The sequence below is a fragment of the Pseudorca crassidens genome, chromosome 17, assembly GCF_039906515.1.
Source record: "Pseudorca crassidens isolate mPseCra1 chromosome 17, mPseCra1.hap1, whole genome shotgun sequence".
Taxonomy (NCBI): Eukaryota; Metazoa; Chordata; class Mammalia; order Artiodactyla; family Delphinidae; genus Pseudorca; species Pseudorca crassidens.
In genome coordinates, this window is record NC_090312.1 from 74097134 (window position 1) to 74120067 (window position 22934).

The 22934-nt window shown below is 38.4% G+C and overlaps 1 protein-coding gene across 3 annotated transcripts in view; it reads left to right on the forward strand.

The window, feature by feature from the left end:
- The window catches only part of PDE7A (phosphodiesterase 7A), a 114889-nt gene that overhangs the window by 63695 nt on the left and 28260 nt on the right, over nt 1–22934 (forward strand). For all 3 annotated transcript variants that reach the window (XM_067712203.1, XM_067712205.1, XM_067712204.1), the window contains 2 exons: nt 4478–4538; nt 7719–7802. In XM_067712203.1, coding sequence (XP_067568304.1) covers nt 4478–4538; nt 7719–7802 — 145 coding nt within the window. The remainder of the gene's footprint in view (nt 1–4477; nt 4539–7718; nt 7803–22934) is intronic.

Consider the following 22934-nt stretch of genomic DNA (forward strand, 5'->3'; position numbering starts at 1 on the left):
TAATATTCACTTAAATCTTGGTCTGTGAGGCAACACATGAGTAAATTATCACTCAGAATGTATTCATTGTTGGAGCCACCTTTTTTTTAAGTCCATTCTTAAAAAATTTTTCTGTTATCTCATTTGGATTTGTTTCATGAGAGTTGTGTCTTGCAGGTTAGGATAGCATTTAAGCTAAGTATTTGTGGACCAGGCTTCCTTAAATTAGTAATGAATAAAATAACTTGAATATTTTGCACATCCCAAAGTAATTTGTTAAAATATATTAAAATTAAATTCTACCCTTTCTGCCAAGTTTTTGTAATGGTTAACTAATACAGACCCTAAGTTAGTGCCTCTATAACTAAGTCTAAAGTGATTACCTTAAAATAAATTTAGTGTCATAGTTATAATCTAGGTTATGTTCATTACCCAGCTTCTTACTTATACTATTTTAACAGCTGATGTTAGTCTTTCTCAATCCTTAAAGTGATAAATGAGACTTTACCTTTCTAATTAGTGGCTCTTTTAGTAAATACCCTTCCCCTCATAAAAAAAAAAAAAAAAAAAGGCAACCCTTCTCCTGAAGAGAACTGTTAGAGATAACAGGTTAAAATGTGTTTTAACAAGCTATTTACCCAATTTGATTGGATAATAGTGGGTTGATAGGTCCTGACCATGACAAACTATTACATAATTATATCTGTGGTTTCATGAATATGATTTGGCCGATAGAAGTATTTATCTCCACATATGTGCTCTCCAGACTACTAGGTTTTCCTCTAATATGGTGGTATTAAGGGGAGTCTTGAAATCTAATAAGATAAATATCTTGGGGTAGAGATGGGAACAGCAGGTGTGAGTCGTGCCTTTTAATACCAAGTGATTACAGTGGCTGTTTGCTCCAGAATAAGTCGTTTACCATGAAACACTGCAGGAGGCTCAGGGTCTTCTGTTGGTGGAAGACACTAACTTTATTAAGCATGATGCTGCCAGGAGTGTGTTCTGTATGATTTAGTCCCTTGGGTTTTGAGATCATCCATTTCTTTGTAGATTTCTTTGTAGTACATTCTTACTGTAGCTTTAAATTTTAGTTCGATGTATTTTGTGAATATATAATAACTACACGTGCTACAAAATTCAAAAGATATTCATTGAAAAGTCCTCTTCCTACCCTTGTATCTGTCCTTCAGCTTCCCTGGAGGCAGCCAGTGTTGAAAATTAGAATTTTATTTTTGCTTGTGACTTGTGTTCCTTTTATATTTCCTGAACTGGTGGGGTTTTTTGTTTGTTTGTTTAAGGATACATTAAGTCATAGCAGTTTAATTGATGTTTTTCTCTTAAATGGTAAGCATGGAGGAGATAATAACAATGATTTGAGGAGCTATTTTGCATACTAAATCCAAATGAGGGCTTTAAATACAGTAGCTTTTCTTTATAATAACAGTAAAAAAAACATTATTTTTCCTTGAGATTTCTAGGTATATGTTGAAGAGTTGTAAATTTCATGCCAGGGGTTTGTGAGGAAAGAAGATCATTAGTATGTAAAAATACCATCTCATTTCTTTAATATGTATTTTGTTAATGAAGTCAGGCATTTTTTCTTGTGTTTATTAGTTTATTATTTCTCTTTCTGTGAGTAGTGTGTTTATGTCCTACCTGGTTTTCTACACTATTATTCATTTTGTAATTGATTTGTAAGACACTTCTTTTTTCTCCCTTCATTTTTAGGTGTAGCAGGGAAAAATTAGCCCTTTGTCGTATCTGTTGAACTCATTTTTCTTCATTTGGAGTTTGTCTTTTGCCTATGTTTATGGTATATTTTGCCATACATAATTTAACTTTTATGTGGCCAAATTGATTTGTTTTTCATGATTTCTGGATTTTATAGAACAGTTAGAAAGGCCTTTCCTAGTTAAGATTTCTTTTTGAGTCGTTATTTAAATTTAAAAAACTTTATTGAAGTATAGTTGATTTACAATGTTGTGTTAGTTTCAGGTGTACAGCAAAGTGATTCAGTTATACATATATATATATATATATATATATTCTTTTTCAGATCCTTTTCCATTATAGGTTATTATAAGATATTGACTATAGTTCCCTGTGCTATGCAGTAGGTCCTTGTTGTTATTTGAGATTTTTTTTTAATACAGTTACGTTTTCTTCTAATATTTTCATGCTGTTGTTTTACATTAAAATTTCTGTTCCATGTGTAATTTATTTTGGAGTAGGAAGGTAATAATACAGCCTTATGTTTTTCCAGATAACAGCCACTTAATCTAGCATTTTAAATCAAATAATTAACTTGATTTTTTTTTTTTTTTTTTTTTTGGCCGTGTACACACAGCTTGTTGGACCTTAGTTCCCTGACCAGGAATTGAACCCCAGCCCTTGGCAGTGAAAGTGCTGAGTCCTAACCACTGGGCCGCCAGGGAATTTCCTCTCCACAGATTTTAGATCCTTTATTTAGCATATACAAAATTTCTGTGTATTCTTGGATTTGATTCTAGATTCTCTGTAGTGTCACTACTTTATAATAGCTCATGACGCTAGTTCTATTTATTACTGTTTTTTAAGAATTTGCTTGCCTGTTTATTCAGCTAATATTATTGATTACATTAGAATGTGCTGGGCACTATTCTAAATGTTGGGATTTATTCTATATCTGGGGATAAGGACACAGTGGTGAATAAGTCAGACATGGTTCTTGCTCTTGTGGAGCTTTTGTTTTAGAACAAGCTAACAAGAGTAGGTCAGCTAGGTGTGCTGTACAGAGCATGATCGTAGGGACTCTGGGGAGGGTGACTCTCTGGTGACTTCAGGTTTGGTAGTCTGGGACTGCCTCTCTGAAGAGATGACATTTTGTCTGGAACCTGAGAGGTAAGAAGGGAACGATGATGCAGTGATCCTGGACAGAACAGCAGGTATCAAGGCTGTGCGTGTGGCGTGGTTGAGGGAGGGCAAGGCGGCCAGGGTGGCTGGCTCTTAGTGGTAGAAAGAGGGCGGGTAGGACAAGAGGACTGAGGGGTAGGCAGATCATGGAGAGTTAGGTGTTTGGAGTTTATTCCAAGTCTAGTGGGGGCCATTGGAGGACTTCTGAGCAGTAGCTGGAATGTTCACTCTTGCTTCTGCGTGAATGGACTGGGGGCCAAGAGATGCAGCAGGAAAACCAGTCTGCAGGGCAGAACATTGCAGGAGGCCAGGTGAGAGATGCTATTGCCTGAGACAGAATGAAGAAGTGGAGATCGAGGAAGGGAGATGGGTGTGAAGGTGGAGTTGGCAGAACTTGCTGAGGGTGTTTCAGGTCTTACAGAGGTGTTTTTTGGTTTCTTGCTTTTGGTTTTTTTCGGTAATTATATTTAAAATATTTGCAATACTCGTTATTTTTTATAAATGGCTTTATTGAGGTATAGTTCATGTACCATACGATTCACCCATTTAAAGTGGGTGGTTTTTTTTTTAATTTCAGTGCTTTTTGGTATAGTCACAGAGTTGTGCAGTCATCACCACAGTTAATTTGAGAACACTTTCATCATTGCAGGTAGAAACCCTGCAGGTAGAAAGCCCATTAGCATTCACTCTCCAGTTCCCACCAACTCTCCCAACTCTAGGCAACCACCAGTCTGCTTTCTGACTCTGTGGATTTGCCTGTTTGGATATTTCATATAATTGGAAACATATGCTTTGTGGTCCTTTGTGACTGGCTCCTTTCACTCCATATACTGTTCTCAGGATTCAACCATGTTGTAACATGTATCAGTACTTCAGTCCTTTTTATGTCTGGATAACAACACTAGATATTGAATACTGAATAATATTGTACGGCTATACCGCATTAGTTGGTAGACATTTGGATTGTTTCCAGTTGGGGGCCATTATGAGTAATGTTGCAAGATACTTTTTATACCTGTTTATTTTTAAGCTCAAAATATATTTTTAAATCTGTTCTCTTTCAGTGCACCCCATTTTTTGTTTTACTCAGATTTCTCTGAGTACACTAATTACATTTTTTAAATTCTCTTATTTCTTGTAGCTTCTGGGCCATTTGGTTTTTCATTTTGTTCCATTTATTTCTAGCTAAAGAGTTTCTTCAAATGTCTGATGATTCTTGTTTGCTTATTCATTCATGTTTAAGTGAAGGGAATAGTGAAGTAGTTGAACTGTGTCTCTCCATCAATTCCGACTACCTCTGCAGAGGCTCTCTCTTCAAGTGGGCTTGTATGATGTACTCTGACATTAAATTTCCACCTACTGTGTTCCTCACTCTGTATCCACTTCTCCAACAATGCTTAATCATATTGTATTATAATTATTTGTCTTCCTCACAACTAGAGATTTCAAGAGCAAATGCTGTATTTAATTTCATTTTGTATATCCCAACTTCTCTTGCACAGTGCGTCACAAAAAATAATAAATACATGTTTGTTGAATTGAATTTTATATCACATTTTAAATTATCATGCATTAAAATGTGTGGTTTTTTTTTTTTTTCTAGAGGCGTGGAGCTATCTCCTATGACAGCTCTGATCAGACTGCGTTGTACATTCGTATGCTAGGTAAGAATTATTTATTTTGCACCAATATCAGTTAATTTTGTTATCTGCTGTGAATTCAAGATCGAGATATCTTTCATTAGGTAGCTTTTCATCACTGTTTGCAGCAGAAATGGCCTATTACTTTGAAGTTGAGTCTAGAAGCCAAAATTAATATGATGTGAATAAAGAGGGGCATCTTAGAGTTTGGGTAATTGAGAAATCTCTGGCTTAATAACTGGGACTCTGTGATTAGTATACAATTTTAAGTTGCATCTTGATTATTCTTCATAAAAAGAGTCTTAGATTTGTACAGTTGCTGAATACTAAACGGTAACACGAACAAAGACGAGACCGTGAATTACCTGATCGCATAGTCCTGTCACTGGATGTGTTTGTTCTCAGTTGGCAGGTGAGAAGGCCATTTGTCTTCTCCTAGTCTCAGTTCTTAAATCTTTAATGTATTACTCAAGTCCAGAGGGTAAAATGAATTTGATGTGTGTATATATACATGTATAATTGATATATATATATATACACACACATACATATATGTGTGTAGTTTCTCTCTTTCCCTCTCTTTGCCAGATTTTTCTCTTCATCCACGCACTCCTTGATCCCTTGTACTTTAATTCATACTATTAAAAACATACTATAAAGATTCCAGTAGGCACCTTTACTCATCTTTTCTTACTGTCTTTTCTTCATGACTGCTCTCCTTATACTCAGAATTCCTCGCTCAATTTCTATGATATTTAGTCATCCTTCTTCTTCACCTGCTTCTGGGGTGGTGATTTGGTTTGGGGTTTTTTGTTTGTTTGTTTGTGCCTCTTTCATTAACTCCTTTTCATAGTCTTAGGCCTGTGTGTTCTCCAGTGTCCTGTTTTTGCTCTTCCCTTTTTCTCGCTTTAAGTTACCTTGTGTATCTTACCTGCCTAGTCCCATTCCACTCTAGCACATATTTCCCCCCAGGAATGTTGAGCCTTTCCTTCTTTACTGTCTCCATCTCTCTCTGTAGACATGTCAGGATTGTACTCTCCTTAAAACAGAGTTTTAGACTCCTGTCTTCTTCACTCTGTAGAGCATCTCCACATGGTTATGGGTACCTCACATTTGACATATGTGTTAAAAGATTTGTGTTCCCCAGGTCTGTGATTTTGCATTCTTTCACCGTCTCAGAAAATGGAACTCCATTCTTCTGGTTGTCAGGTCAGGAACCTTGGCGTCATTCTTGACTCTTATTTCTTATTTCCTCTGTGTTTACTTCATCACCACATCCTCTTGGCTGATACCTTCAAAGTGTATCCAGGATTTCCCCACCACAATGCTGTTACCATCCCTAACTGAACCACAGTTACCCGGTTTTTTATCGGTAGCTGTCGTCACATAGTTGTACATTAGATCTCCAGAACTTCCCTGCGTAACTGAAACTTTTTACCCCCTTGACCAGCATCTCCCCATATCCCCCTCCCCGCAGGCCATAGCTGTTGCCTCGTTGAATGCACTCACTCCTTGAGTGTCTCCCAGCGTCTGCCTGTGCGTCTCTACTTGATTCTAGTCTATGCAGCCAGAGTGAACCTTTTCAGACCTAAGTCCATCTCACCCCTCTGTTCTGAATCTTCCGATAGTTTTCTGTCTTGGAGTAACAGCCAAAGCAATTACAATGGCCCGTTGAAGGTCCAGTGTGATGTGGCCCTACTGTTTCTCTGACCACACCTCCTACCAGTTCCCCTCATTCACCTCACTCCAGCCATGCGGGCCTTTTTGCTTGACCTTGAACGTGACAAGCATGCTCCCGTCTCAGGGTATCCATACTTGCTCTCCCTACGTCTGGACCCGTCTTCATCCAGGTGGCCGTGTAGCTCACTGCTTTGCTGCCTCCAGGCCTCTGCTCAGATGCCTCCCGTTCGCTGAGGTCTCTGACCACAGCCATGAATCACTCCTCCCCGACTCCTCCTCCTTGTTCTTTCCTTGCTTTAGTTTTCTGCATGGTGCTTTTTACCATCTTCCATAGAATGAAATTATTTGTTTGTTTTATTATTTGTGTCACTCCATGAAAGGGTGCGCTTCACGAAGACAGGGACTTTATATATTCTGCTCACTGCTGTGTTACCTGACATGTAATGAGTGCTCAGTAAACATCCAATAGAGAGTGAAGGCATCGCCACATGAGAGAAGGGATTAATCGTTGCGGGATGGACTCATGGTGGATAACAGGCACCTTGAAACAAAGAATAAGCAGGAGAGCCTTCCAGGCAAGCGGAATTGCGAGGGCACAGGAATAGGGACTGGAGACTTAAAGGTTATAAACTCGGAGGCTGTGGAAGTGTGGTGGGAAAGGTGCCGCCTTTGGAGCCCGCAGAGCTAGGTTTAAACCCTGGCACACCTTTACACTAGCTTTGTGGCATATGCATGCTCTTAAACATCTAAAAATCTCAGTTTCTGCATCTGAAAATGGGGGTTAAGATTCCTATCTCTCAGATTTGGTTAGAGAATTAAATGAAATAATGTCTGCAAGGCAGAAAAAGAGCACCTGGCAGAAGATTGCAGTGGTTATGTTGCTGTATGGAGAAGTAGATCCAAAAGTCATATGAATATAGGAAGAAACAATACTGAGCTTATAAACAACAAAGTTTAAGACCCAACTAAAGACCTTGACTATACCCACTGTCAATGAGAAAAAAGAAGATTGACCAAATTAAACATTTCAGGCAAAATCTTTAACATTTTAATTTTCTGTACATGTAAAAAATTATAAGCTGCTTGAGAATAGGTCATATATTTTCTGTTTCTTTATATCCCTTATAGTATAGTGTTAGGCACAGAGTAGACACTTAATAAATATTTGCTTCTCATTGTGGCTTTTTAAAGTTTTGTGCTGAGGATTTTTTTTAACTCCATGTGAGTAATAAGATATGAGGTTGGATTATCATATACATGACTCATCTTTCAGAAGGTGACTCTAAAATAGAGATTATAATTATTAGAGGGGTAGGTTAAAAAAAAAACCTCATCTAGCCTTATAACTTAGTGCCAAAAATTTGTAAAACCTTTCAAATAAATCAGCTCTTAACTACTTATTCCATTTATATCATTAGTAGCCTGAGTTATGGGTTTGATCCCACATAGACCTTTATTGCATGTGGGAGCTTCTTCCTGAACGGCAGCCTTCTAAACTTATGTTTTATTCCTGATTCTGTCCAGGAGATGTACGCGTAAGGAGTCGAGCAGGATTTGAATCAGAAAGGAGAGGTTCTCATCCATATATTGATTTTCGTATTTTTCACGGTAAGTGTTAGCAGATACAGTATTTCTCTCAGACTTCCAGTAAAAGATCTTCATAAAATTATGTAATTTTCCAAGGGAAAGCGAATCCAAGGAAAAACATATTATGTTTAAAATGTTTTTAAAATACTGGGTCATGATAAATGACACTTTATTTCTAAATAATACTTGTAAATGTTTAGAGGCAAGGAGAATTGGAAAGTATCAAAATATGAAAGCTGGTATGGTTTTTCTTCTTTCTTATTTAAATGTGAAATTACTTTGGTACATTTTTTTCTTTTTAAAAACTATATGTTCAAAAAGTTGTTTTATTCTAAATGTTTTGTCTTCACGACTCTAGATAAAATGTTTTTGTGCAGGTGACATTATATAAAGGTATCTCATAGTTAACAAGGTATATATCCCTTGGATTTATTTAAAAACACACGTACCCCTGAAAGATGTTTGGTAGAATGCGTATTTCGAAAACAAATATTGTTTGGTTCTGGCGCATAATGGGAGAAAAAGGGAAAAAACAGGACTTCTAAAACCCTTAAATAGTAACCGTATTAAATCTGTTTTTGGAGGAGTTCCTCTTTTGGTCATGTTGGATGAATTATTTGGATTAACAATACAATTGAAAAAATTAGAAAAACTAGACACAGTAGAAAAGACGTGTATTGGAGTGTATCAGAGTGCTGTTGAGGCAAGGACGAGGCAGGCATTTCAGGCTACTTTTCCCCTTAGTGGCATCTGCTGATGCTGGGAAAAGTGGGTGACAAGCTGAGCAGAGCTTTTGTTGGACACTTGAGGCCAGAAAAACAAAAACAGGTGTTTGTAGTTCACCAAGGTTGGGGAATTGTCCTGGTAAACTCTCTATGCTTCAGTCAGAGACCCAAAGTGCTTTATATTAGAAAAAAATCCCAGCTTTAAACTCTCGCAAATAATGATTAGATTAAGGTGGTCTGTGATTTTAGTGCCTCTAAGCCACCTGCTTAGAAGTAAGTGTTAATCTTCTTCGGAGGAAGGAGACTCTTTTGGATTTGGTTTGCCAATATTTTATTGAGAATTTCTGCATTTATATGCATGAGAGAGAATGGTCTGTAGTTTTCTTTTTTTTTATAATGTCTGGTTAGAGTGAGCTAGGAAGTGTTACCTGTGCTTCTAGCCTCTGAAAGAGATTTTAGAGGATTGGTATAATTTCTTCCTTAAAGAACTCACCAGTGAACCCCTCTAGGCCTGATGTTTTCTGTTTTGGAAGGTTGCTGATTATTGATTCAATTTCTTTAATAGAGATGGGCCTTTTCAGGTTGGCACCTTCTTCTTGTGTGAGTTCTGACAGACATTTACTGTGGGATTAACCTGGTCAAGCTCCTGGAGGTAAATCTCACAAAATTCTGCTCCCCCCTCCCACCCCATGACTGGATTTCCCTGGAGTTTTTAACTCTCAGAAAAGCCTCCAAAAGTTCATCGATTATAGTTCAGGTTTCTCTGCCCCGGCACCGGTTCCCAAGGAGGTTTCCATTTGTGAGTCTCTGTGCCAGTAAGTTGTCTCTCTTTGCCTGTCTCTCCAGTCTTGGGGCAGTGAGTTGCCCTGTGTCCTCACGTCTTCAGTGGATCCTAGAACAGTTGTTGATTTTGCAGTCTGTTCAGCTTTTTATATGTTGTTAGGACAGAATGGCAACTTCTAAGCTCCTTATATGCAGATCCAGAAACCAGAAGTCCTATTATGTTGTTTCTGAATGAAATGATAAATAAGTATTTTGAATTTTTGTTTTAATTTCTATTATGGAAAATATCCGTAGATACAATGCACATAAACTAAAGCTCTTTGGGGCAGTGAATAATTTTAAGAGTGTGGAAGAGTTCTGGGGTCAACATGTTGGAGAAAGCTACACAAGAGTTACCCCTAAAAGCATGAGGTCCAGAGATTTTACAGGCAAATTATTCAGTGTCTTTAAGAGACTGATAATTAGTTTCACAGCACTTTAAATTCTTTCAGATTACACAAAAAGAAGTCATTCAGAGCTATTTTTATAGAGCAAATATAACTTTCAAGAGGCAAATGTAATACTCTAAGTGTAAATGTCTATAAAAAAATCTTTGGAAAAAATATTAGCAAAAGGAATACCAACAGCATAAAAGAATAATACTCCAGGATTAGTGGGTTTGTCTGGGGAAGGAAGCGAGAGTGATTCCAATATGTCGTTTTTTTCTGTAACAACGCATTAGACCTTAGTAACATGGGTTGCCTCCAGGAGGGAAACTGGGCGGCCTGAGGACGTGAGAGAGAAAGAAGCTGTTTGTTTTACACCCTTTTGAATTTTGATTCATGTGAACATATTACTCACTGAAAAGTTTAAATAAAATTGTTTGTAAATATTGTAATATACAAAGATTGGCTCTGAGTAAGGATATCAGTAAAATGGTTAAGTCTCAATATTGACCTAAAGAAAAGCACAGTTGCATTGGGAGTCTCTAGGTTACCCCTTGTCTTCTACTGCATTTTAGTGAAAGAGAGGATTTGAAAATTATAATTGTTATAAGATGCTGGAAGTCTTAAATAGGAGACATAATGGGACATTTCTGTGGGGGAGGGAAGTTGGAAATGACCAAATTGTTGGAGGTACTCTCTCATGGAATTCAAATAGGATGTTTGTCTTCTAAATCATTATGAAACCAGGAGCAAATGGTGTAAAATCTTAAGGACAAAATGAGAAAAGTACAAGCAAAGGTATCAATGATGGCAGTAAAGGTAAACTGATAAAATATTCCTTCTAAGAGATAAAGGTGCTCAGATTGGGTGCAAAATGAAGCCTAGTGGCAAGAAATGGTTGAAAGCAGTGTGCAGCAGTCTCGGGCTTGGGGATCTGCACTTGCATCCTAATGTGGAGCCTCTGTGGTCTGGTGTCTCAGGACAGCAGCGGCCACTCGGCTTCTAGGTATGCAGATTCTTCTCTTCACGACCCCATCGTGACAGATGTCCTAAGACTCTAGGCTGTAGCTGGAAATTGTCACTGTGGAACTGACCCTGTAGTTATTATAAAACAAGAGTATCTCTCTAAGCCAAAATGATAACGTAATTTGGAGGGGTTTTTTAAATAGAGAAAAATGAGTCATTCTTTCCTACTCGTGTCGTAGGTTCTGTTTATCACACAGCTCAGAATTCTGAAAAGAAAAAATTTTCATCGAGCGTATTTTGTGAAATGTGATCTAATCAGGGGGTGAGCGCATGCCCGAGCTGTGGCTGAAGCCTGCCGAGTGCCGCCTTCAGCCGTGTCCCGCGGACCTGGCCAGCGCTGCGGGGTGGGCGTAATCCCTCGAGGGCCCGAGCAGTAGGGCTTCAGTAATGTGCCCTCTCCTTTGTATACAATTAAAAATAGGATTTTATTTTTCACAGTGACATAAATATTTGCATGCTGAAGTTAAAATAGTTTCTAGAATGTTCTGAATACAAAATTCTGGATAGGTGTTTTAAATTCATTGAAGCTAGAATTTTCTCTGTGTACGGCTCCTCACCCCACGCCTTCTGTGCATCTCTTCGGTTTTACCTTAAACTCACTGTTAACTTTCCCTGTTGTAAAATTCTTGTCTCTCTCAGTTCTTTCATTGCTTACAGCCAGTCTGCATTCAGTCCCATGTATTTAGTAACCGAAAATAGCTGTCATTCTCCTCTCCTTTCTGTCCTCCTTATCTCCTATCCTGCTTGATTCGGACCTCTGTTACCACAGTCTGGGGTTATTCTGGTGGTCTCTTAACCGTTGTCCTTACTTTTAGGATTCTGTCTTGTAATCTGTCCTCCCAGGGCAGGGTCTTTTTAAAGAGAGAGTTTAAAATACAGGAGAAAATGCATATCAACAGGTTAGAAACATATATTATACCATTAGTACATTATAACTACTGCTTGTCTGTAATTTTGTGTTTCTTCCATGCGTTCTATTTGTGAGGTGCTGCTGATGTGTGTTTAGGTGCTGGAATAGTTTTAACTTGTTTCTGGATTGAGATTTTCTCCACGTTGAACATAATTGTCTTTATTAAATTTGCCTAGAAATTAGACATCTACACTGCAATATTGAGCTTTTTTTGAAAGATCCTTTTATATATACGGTTTATTATAAACAGTGTTTGGGTTTACCATCCCAAGGTGCATTCTCCTCTAGCTGTTTATCCAGTTAGAGAACAATTACAGGCTCCAAAGTTAGCAAGTGAGACCTCAATAATAATTTTATTATGTAAATATTGCGGTTTTTTCTGCCCTGAGTTTTTGTGGTTTGGATTATCTTTTGTCATAAATCCTTATTCTCGTTCTCGTGAGGCCTAGAATTGGATCTTCACAATAGGATTTGCCATGGGCATTATCATGCAGCAAGTTCTGACTGTGAGTCTTTCTAAAAGGGTATAAAGAGGCGAAAGAAGAAAATTAGCTGAACACATGAGTACATTAAATACAGAAACAGTGTTCAACTTCACTACTAAACAAATTCCTATCAAATTTAGAAAGTTAAGCAAACGATCAGCTAAGGTGCTAGTGATAGAAGTTTGCGTTATTACAAACTTTTTAGAAGGCAGTTCGTCACGATGCATCAAGAGTCGTAAACATTTTTTTTTCTCTTTGATTTCAGCACGAGACATATATGCAAAGGGAATAATCTTACACAAATGTCAATGTATGTGTGAAGACATTCACATTGGCCTTATTTATAATAGGAACATGTATTAGCTTGTGGTGTTATTCACTGAAGTATTTGAGGGTAAAAGACCAGAATGTTTATAACCTACCCTCAGATGTTCAGAAAAAGAATCAGGTACACACCACACACACGTACACACGTACACACACACACACACACACACACACACAGTACAAATGGTAAAGCAGGTGGATAAAATGTTAACAATGGCAAATCTGAGTAAAGGGTAGTGATAAAGGCTATTCCCTGTACTATTTAGTTTTGCAGCTTTTTGCATTTTTTATTTGTATTTCAAAATGATCTCTAAACAAAAAGTTTTTAAAGTATGGTAATTAAATTATGCATTTATTAAAAATCATGGGTTTATAGTCGGAGTGCAGATTTGTTAACTGGTATTGGACCAGGTCTGTGGTTGTTTATAAAGAAATGGGAGAATTCAAACTTTGGGAAGACGTTTTGAAACTAACCTGTATTCATGGTTACAGAGGGTGGGGGGATTTGGAAGATCATGAATCCTCGTTGCCAGGAAGTGTTTGCAGAAGACCTGGTGTAAGTCTGCAGCCAGGGTTAGCCTGGCAATTCGTCACAGATTCTGCTTTAATCAAGAAATTCTACTCTAATTTTTAAGTCGTCACACAGAAGCTTTCATTCTTAACTAGGTTTTGTTGTTTGGGGGTTTTTGTTTGTTCGTTTGTTTTTTGGTCTCTGCTGCTTTAAGTGGACTGTTCATGCTAACTACTTTGTGAATTTATCAGGTGTTATTATCTTGGTTCTATGGGGCAAGAAAACAAATTTTCCCAGATATCATCTCTCACTGAAGAGATGTTATGAAGCCTTCTTTTTTTTTTTTTTTTTTTTTTTGCGGTACACGGGCCTCTCCCTGTTGCGGCCTCTCCCGTTGCGGAGCACAGGCTTCAGACGCGCAGGCTCAGCGGCCATGGCTCACGGGCCCAGCCGCTCCGCGGCATGTGGGATCTTCCCGGACCGGAGCACGAACCCGTGTCCCCTGCATCGGCAGGCGGACTCCCAACCACTGCGCCACCAGGGAAACCCTATGAAGCATTCTTTTACCTTTGTTTGTGTTCTTATTACCTATGTTATGGTACAAAAGATAATATATATCATACATATTTACATAGTTTGAGTTTGAGAAAGGGATTTTTCATGTAAGGAAGTCATTGTTGACATTATTTTAGGATGATCAGAAACATTCCTCGGAACATTGTTTTTTCAAACTAATATTTTCTTCTCTGGGGAGTGTTCCATTTTGCAATTTAGATAGAACATGCATATCAGTGGGAATTATACGATGGGTTGTGTTTATTAAGAAATTTGGAAGATCTTAGCTCATTAAAGATACTGCTGAAATTTTCAGATGCTCATGTTAAGTCAGAAATTTTTATTCAGCCCAAAAGGAGATGTGAAATTGCTTATTGAATAGAAAGCAGTTTCTGGTTATACTACTTAAAAGGTGTCATGACAGTCCATGAGTATTCACAGTATGCTAATCACTAATTATTTGTTTAGATAACAAAAAATTAAGATTGGTGCTTCTTACTTAACCTCCTTGTCCCTTGTCTGTCCCCCAGAGCTGTACATGGAATCTTGTAATGGTGTTTAGGGCTATCGGATTACTAGCAGATAATGCAGCTAGCTCTTCTAAGCATGTGATCATTTTATATAACTTTTTTTTTTTTAAGGATCGGTCCACTTTCTCAATAGGCAGATGATTAGTTTCTGACAAATATTTAAACTTCAGTGTTAACGTTAATACTTCTTTGATACCTACTGAAAAACTTCAGCTTTCATCCCATTTTTAGAAGATCCCTAACCTTTCCAGACCTGCCCTATCTAGGAACTACTCCCACCGAGGTCCAGATTTCTGGTCCTCCAACATTTAATAAACTGATTCTTGATGTCCCGCATTCAACTAATTTTAACCTATTTAGTCTCCTGACCTTATGTTGTGAAAATTCGAGGATTGAGGCACCTGATAATGATGAGCAATATATACACTACCAAATTGGGAGAAAGAGGTAATGGGGGGTAGAGAAGAAAGCTGGGGAGAGAGGAGCTGATCGATTAGAGAGTGGCAGAGATGTTAGGCTGCTGGCTGGGTGGTGTGGACTGAAAAGTGCCCCAGAGCTGGGTCTCCCTGACGCGGCCCCGTGGCTCCCGACCGTCTCTCCTTAGCGTGACAGCTCCCCTTCCGCGGGCTTTCTTAAGTTCTGCTTTCACTCTGCTCTCTGTGGAGAGAGAACCAGGAACCTCCCTCCTGTGAGTTTCCTCCTTTCGAGTATGTTGGCTTCAGTAACCAGCTTTCCGTAGGGTGGATTACGAGCCCCAAATTTTCCTACAGATATTTTTCTATGTCCAATTGGCCATACACCTGGTCTCTTGAAATATGATATTTTGACTTTTAAATTAGTTGGGCTTAATGAAATGGATTCCATATTGACTTTGTGTCAGAATTCATCTCTTGTTTGCTGTACATTTGATGCCCCTAAATTTAGTAAATTATTCTTTTAGTTACACATTCTTTTTAGCTTATATAGTAACAAATTCTAATATCTTTAAACATAAAAGCATTATTATAATTCTGCTCCACATGTGCACTGATACCTTCCTTTGCAAGGTTCTGGCGTGGTTATTAAGTAGTAAGGGAAGCTGCCAGCTTGAAATTTTCATGGAATTCACCAAAGCTCATTGACGTCATCCAGACTGGAAGCCATGGTCTCTCTGCCAATGTTGGACAAGATGTAATACCAGGAGAATGTTTTTTCATGTCCACACAAACGCAGTTTTCCGTTTTCTTTTACTCCCGACACATGGTAATGTTCCATTCTATGTAAATGTGTTTTGCCCATTATCTTGAGCCTTTTTATTCATTTTAGCACTTTATTCCACCCCATACTAGGGAACCTTTCAGGATATTTACATTGTAGCCGAAAAGGCTTTTAGCCTTACTCATCTTTTTGTTCCTGGTTTCTGGCAGCCTCTGGCTCATTGTAGAGATTGAATATATTCCTGTTGCATCAAATTGACTAAAACTGCATATCTTCTACCAGTTGGACTTAATACGGTCCCATTTGTATTTCTCTAAGTATGATCTGTATTAGCTGTAAACTGAATTCAGGCTGGCTACTGCCCTTCTGTTGAATCAAATGTCTCATGTTGTCTTTATTATAATGACCCACTCTGAAAGCAGACAAAATTATTAAGTGCTGCCTTAGACCCTCAGGTGCGTTTGGTTTTGTGTTGTTTCTTATCTTCCTAACAGGGCTGTGTTAGACTTGGATACTTGTTTCATACTTAGTGACATGATCAGAAAGAACATCTGTTTCTGCGTTTATCTTGAGCTTAAAAGCTTATGTCATACTGACTTTATTGTCTTAGTTCATCTTAGTCTTTAATGTATAGTAAACTCCCACACAAACTCAGGTCCTCTTATATTCCGAAGCTTTTACTGCTTCTTCCCTTTAAGAATAGAAGTTGTTGCGTGGCGTTTCCCTCAGCCATGACTTTTTCTGCGTTACATTGTTTTTCTTATTATCTTTCATACTGTACTGCCTGGTCATCACTTTCCTATTTACAAGCGTATTTTTTTTTTGTTTTTAGCCATTATTTGTTTGATTTGCTAAGGTGGCTGTCCATGATCTGTCATTTAGTCTCTCATTCAGATGTGAGTGTGCCAGCCTCTACTTATAGTTCTGGTATTATAGACTAAGGTCATATCTGTCTTGAGTTTCTATTAAATTTTAGTTTGTTCCCAGTCATTCATTTATCTTGAAGTCATATCTGGTTGTTTCAGCAACACTTCTGTAATAGTTCATAGTCACAGGAAACAATCTCATGTCCTTTTCCCCTGTCTGTTCATCATGCGTGTTCCTGCCTCCTTCCTATAACAGTCCCCTTGCCAAGCAGTGCCTGTAGAGATGAGTACTGCTGTGCTGAATCGAATTAGGAAACCGAGCATTCTGCCCCCCTGTATGCATTTTTTTAAATGTATCTAGTTTTCCAGGAGATTGTGAAGTGCCTGCATTTGAAAAACCACTGATTTTTGTTTCTTTTTTGTCTCAAATTGAAAGAATATCTCCTAGATACCTTCTCTAACTTCATAGCATAAATTAGGGAACCGATATGGCTTGGACCTTAACCTTAATAAAATTTAATGATAGTTTAATTCTGCCTGACCTTTGGAGAATTGGAGAAATTGGAGATTTAACTTTAAGCTTTATTTTGTATGTTATACAGTAAGGCTTGTGTGCTTTCTTTTCCTTCTTTTTTTCTCAGCTCACTAATAAGGGAATTAGGAATGTAACAGATAAGGAGCTGTGTTCAAGTCCTACGTTTGAGCGTAAGAGGGACCCAACATGTCACGTATCCCGTCTCTGTAGGAGAGTTGGGAGTGATACTGCTCAAGACGTGTTGATTTTCCAGCCCTTTTGTTTCCTTAACCTATTACCTATATTTCTTTTTTCTGTCCACTTTCTAATATGAAGGAGAAAAGAAATGCCTAATCCATAACAATAAGAGTAATCTTTTAAAAAGGGTTTATAGAATATTAGTTTATTCTCATGTTAACATTGATCTAATTTTAGATTATGAGTAGCTCCTTTATTTCTTTGGTTTGTAGTGAAGCTTGGAATGTCTATATATTTATTTTAAAGTAATGACGTATGCATATTTTGAAATCTTTAAATGTGTGCATTTAATTCTACAGTATGTAAAAGTATACAGTGGTCTTCAGAAGGAAGTTATGCTATCATGAAGAATAAATCTGGCTTTGTTAAAATAAATAGTATGAAGTCATGTGCTTAAACATATTTAAACATGAAACCAATGTTATATGTCAGTTATACATATTGTTTTAAAAGAATTGATACCTGTAACAACTATAGCCATTAATGTTAGTGTTTATTCTTTGCCCAAAAAGACATATTGCTGTATTATCTCTTTTGATTTTTACAACAGTTCTGTAAGGCCTGTTTTACAGTGAGGAAACTGACAATCAGTTCAATAACTTAAATTGCTTTCCTAATATCACAAAACTAGTAAAAGGGGCAGGGCTGGGATTCAAAATCAGATATGTAACTCCAAAGCTGATGTCTTTATTTGCCCTGCTGTACTGCTTCTCCGTATCAGAACAAGCTACTCTACTAAAGACCATTGCTCTGAACACCTAGCTGTTTTTTCTCCATTTATCCATGCATGCTAAATGTAAAAATTCTTCCAAGAAAACTTGAATTTAGATGTAGCTAAATGTGTTTATTCAGTATTAACAGTAGGCTTTCTGATATGGCTTCCGTTCTTTTTAAGGAAAATTAAAGAGGAGATTAGAACGAAGAATGTCTTAATATTTTTTATTCAGTTATCATTCAGTATGACCTTGCCCTAGACTAGAGTTAACACCTTACAGCACTGAATTTAAAAAAAAAATTTATGACAGTCTCCAAGGGTAATTCATGCTAATGCGTCTAAATGATTGTCACGGTTTTAAGGTAGCAGGTATAGTGACTGCAGGACTCCCTCTTGTGGACAGTTAAAGCAAGTAGTGGTCAAGTCTCAAGATCCACAGGCTTTTCTGTTAAAAACCTCTTTTGTCTAATAATATCGGTGACATCTTTGCCATGCCGTTTGGATGACAGACAGAGAAGAGGGTCTGTAGGAGAATTGAGAGTGATACTGCTCAAGACGTGTTGATTTTCCAGCCCTTTTGTTTCCTTAACCTATTACCTCTATTTCTTTTTTCTGTCCACTTTCTGATATGAAGGAGAAAAGCAAGAGAAAAACATGGCTTCTAAATTTGCTGCTATCCCACATTTCAGTACTGGCTCAGAGAAGCCAGGAGTGGATGACTGGAAGTAATTCCCATGTTCATTAAGTAACGATGCTCATTTAGTTTTGGTGGGTTGATTAGTTTGTTCGTGATCACAGAGTGAGGTAATGTGATATTTTAGACAAGAACCAGCAGCGCCAACAGTTCTTAATAGTAACTTGATTAAGTCACTGAGCCCTGTCGGCTTTCTAAGCTGGATTGGAATGTAGGTAACCATGTAAACTAGAACAAGCCCGAGACTTAAATAGTCCTAGCCTGGTGGAAGCTGGGCTTGAATAAAGACAACTTTAATCTGTTGTCTTTTATGCTGTGAAATAAATACTGGTGTGTCTCATGTCACAAAATGAGTTCTTGAGAATATTGGTTAATAGGGTCAGATTTTATGTAATATGGTCAGGGGGTGAGCCTTTTAGCCATTTAACTGTCTGAATGAAAGTACTAGTTAAGTTCTCAGGATCACTCTTTCTTGTTCCCAGTTCCCCATGTATCCTCTTTTTATCTGTTCCTAAATGATACTACTTATTCAACTTGATACCTTCTCAATAGTGGCCTCTACTTGCTTGTTTCAGTATAGGAATTTTATTTTTAATCATTGTAGGGAATCAGTGTGTATCTGTGTGTGGAGGAAGGCTGGGGGTGGGGTGAAGCAAACCTGAAACTAAAATTTTCCATCTTAACATGATCTCATCATGCTTCATCCTTGATTCATAGTTACTGATTCCCTTTTCTTAGATCATATTTTGGAAGCTATTCTAGGAGAGTTCTGGAAACCTCTCCAATTTTCTTTTAGAAAACCTATCCTCCAGTTTGATCGTGTGTTTTAGAAGCCATTGAAATGTGCTCCTATGTGCTTGTTCTACTTCTGAGGGTTTGTTGTAAGGGAATCAGGACGTGTGCGAAGACTCAGTTATAAGAATGTTCACTACAGAGTTGTTGGTAAGAAAAATGAAAGTTAGGAGCAGCCTAAGAGCAGAAAGATTTAGTAAATTATGATCGTTTCATACTGTGGGATAATATGTGGCTAGTAAAAGTGATGGCTCATGTAAGTGCCATTTACTGACTTGAAAAGGTGTTCGTGGATTCTTAAGTTAAAAAAATGCTGTGAACTGTCTGGGATAAAAGAGAACCTGTATGTTTATGCATATATAGGAAATAATTCATAGAAAAATACCTAGCGCACCAGGCTGTTGATAGGTGTTGTTTCTGGACTGCTAAGCCTTTCCATGCACCTTGTCCCCATTCTCAAACCCAGGTTGAGCGGAAGAGAAGGCTTAGGGCAGCTACTCCCAGAAGGGACCAGGCAAAACAGCTTTTAAAGGAAAGGGACAGTGTGGCTCAAAAATAACAGGGTAGGGGGGCTTCCCTGGTGGCACAGTGGTTGAGAGTCCGCCTGCCGATGTAGGGGACACGGGTTCGTGCCCCGGTCCGGGAAGATCCCACATGCCGCGGAGCGGCTGGGCCCGTGAGCCATGGCCACTGAGCCTGCGCGTCTGGAGCCTGTGCTCCGCAACGGGAGAGGCCGCAGCAGCGAGAGGTCCGCGTACCGCAAAAAAAAATAAAAATAAAAATAACAGGGTAGGAAGCTCTAGGGGTTGGTTCCTCCATCAAAACAACCACTAAACTGGAAAAAAAAAAAATGGCAGAATTAACTATTTCAAGACTCTGGACCCTGACTGGACACTTACAACAGCCAGGGGGGTGCTTGATGAGGGAGGGGCTGCTGTTCTTCGGCAGTTAAGCAGTGTGCACAAACCAGTGATCATCCCCCGCTCCTCAGCCCCTCGACCTGTGGGGAGAGTGGCCCGTGTTTCTTTAGTGACTTGCTGAAGCCAGGTGGGCAGTGGGGACCTAGTCCTCCAGAAATTTGGGGTTGCTTCTTGACGTCAGTCTGGCAGATCCTGAGGGTTAGGCACAGACGTTTGCCTTGGTTTCAGCCCTTTCAGCTGCAGAGGCTTTGCCCAGAAGCATCTACCAGAAGATTTAAAGAATCGGTACTTCTCTCCCCACCCCCCAGCCTTTGGAGCCAGACATATAAGGGAAATCTGTGTTGGGTCTTTGGCTGACTGCAGAGATACTGTAGCAGGAATTTCAGTGACCACACACAACAAGGAATAAACAAAGTCAGATAGATATGCAAAGACAAAAATAGTCTGGTCACAAAATAGTCACAAAACAGATGGCTTCTGCCCACAACAAGCAGAAATAAATAGCCCTGGAAGAGTGAGAGATTAGATTTCCAGTTGCCGCAGCATAATACTCACAATGTCCAGTTCTCAATTAAAAACTATAAAACATACAAAGAAAATGGAAAGTATGGTCCATACATATGAAAAAATGAACTTCACAAAAACCATCCTGAGGAAGCCCACACATTGGAATTGCTAATCAAAGATGTTAAATCAACTGTCTTAAATGCTCAATGAGCTAAAGCAAACCATGGGGAAAGAACTAAAGGAAATCAGGAAAACGTTGTATGAACAAAATCAGAATCTCAATAAATAGAAATTATAAAAAAGAACCCAACAAGTTCCAGAGCTGACAAGTATGATAACTGAAATGAGAAATTCACTAGAGGGATTCAGCAGCAGATTTGAGCAGGCAGAAGAAAGGATTGGCAAACTTGAAGATAAGAACATTGAAATAATCCAGACTGAGAAGCAGAAAGAAAAAAAGAATGAAGAAAAATGATGAGAGCGCAAGAAACCAGTGGAGGGATCATCACGTGTACCAACATATGACTCATAGGAGACCCAGCAGGAGAAAGAAGAGAGAAAGGGGCAGAAAAATGATTTGAATGGTGGAAAACTTCCCATATCTGAAGACATGGATATACACATCCAAGAAGCTCGGTGAACTCCAAGCAGGATAAACTCAAAGAGATCCACACAGAGATGCATTATAGTCAAATAATTGAAACCCAAAGGCAAAGAAAGATAACTGGGGCAGCCATGGTAAAAGCACCTGAATATTGAATATGTTTAATGCTAGAGCTGAACTTAAAATGCAAATGGGGATTGGAGTGAAAGGGGGAAAAAAGCACTCTAACAACTAACAAACACTGGAAGAGGAAAAGGCAAAGAAGATGGGATATAGAGTGATTTCCAGTATAGTGTTATTTCCTGTTTGTAATAATAAAACATTAAAGAATGATATCTAAAGCTGACAAGTAGTGGAAAACAAGTAGTGGAAATATAAGCATATTTAATAAAATGAAGGTATTTTTGCAAATTGTGAAGTTGTAGCAGTGCCCTTCAGTAGAGGATTGGTTAAATAGATTATGGTCCATCCATATGATGGAATACTTTGTAGCCTCAGAATGAGGAAGGTCTCTGTGTACTGATAGGGAAAGAGCTCTAAGATAAATTAAAAAACAAAGTACAGAACAGGTTATATGGTATGCTGCCATTTACGTAAAAGAAGTAGAAACATAGTATATAATGATGTTTCCATATATTTGATCCAAAAATTGAGAAAGGATACCCGCAAAACTTTTAAAAGGTGATCATTTTAGGGGAGAGTTTGGCATTTGGTTGGATCAGAAACTGGGTAGGGGTGAGGTTTTTCACTGTGTTCTTTTCTCCCTCCCTCCTCCTTTCCCTCCTTGATTTTCATTTTTGAAACGTGAGTGCAGTACATATTAAAAATTAGATTAATGAAAAAAAATCAGATACCACCCCTCCCCCCATTTTGGTCCCACCCCTCCCCCCATTTGGGTCCTATACTAAGTCTCAGGCAAAGCTTTGAGGTAGTTTTAATTACCATCTCTGCAAAGTCTTATGGGATTTTCAGTTCTTTCTGGAATGTAATCTTCTTAGGTATAGGCTCCTCAGGCCCCTTAGGTGAAGAAAATTCTCTTCACTGGATGATTTGCCATTTCATTTGGACAGGTTCTCTGTCCTTTCTTAGATTGTATGTGAAATAATCAGTAATTGTTAAGGCTGGTTCTATCACTAAGTGAAGGTCTGTTTCTTATCCTGTTGTATAGGTTATTTGTGGGATTAGTCTTGCTGGAAGGCATTGGGTTCCTATGATGAGTGAGCTTTTCCCCTTCAGTTAATATCTAATATTCATGCTCAACTTAATGTGGTCAAAACAGAACTCTTGATAATGAGTCCCAACTTCAGGGCTCTGTGAAACAGGAAAAAAGACGAATTATGGTTAGTTTTTTTCAGTCAAGGAAAATGAGACATTGAGAAGTTGTGACTTGTGAGAAGTCACCTAGAAGATAGGAATAAGGCAGGGGCAGGTACAGCCGTGATCTATCTCGTGGGTAGAGCCCTGACTCCCAGACAGTGCCACCTGTCTTAACCATTGACAGTGTGAATCCTGCCATGTTGAGGTAGGGACTTAGCACAGTGGATTGAGCCCCTTCAAACGAGGCTTATTAATTTTTTGGACCTTATGTAATTATCCTCCCAAAGAGATTCTCAGGTTTACTTCAAGGGTGGATTAGTTTGGACATACAATTTGGGAGCAGTGATCCTACTGTCAGTGTCCACACACAGGATGCAAAGGAATTGCCATTGATAAAATTGTTACCTTTTGTGTGTGATTTAAGATAGTAAATTGAAGGGAATGCTTATGAAGTCATGCTTATGACCTTGAACTCTTTCAGGTTGCTCTTCC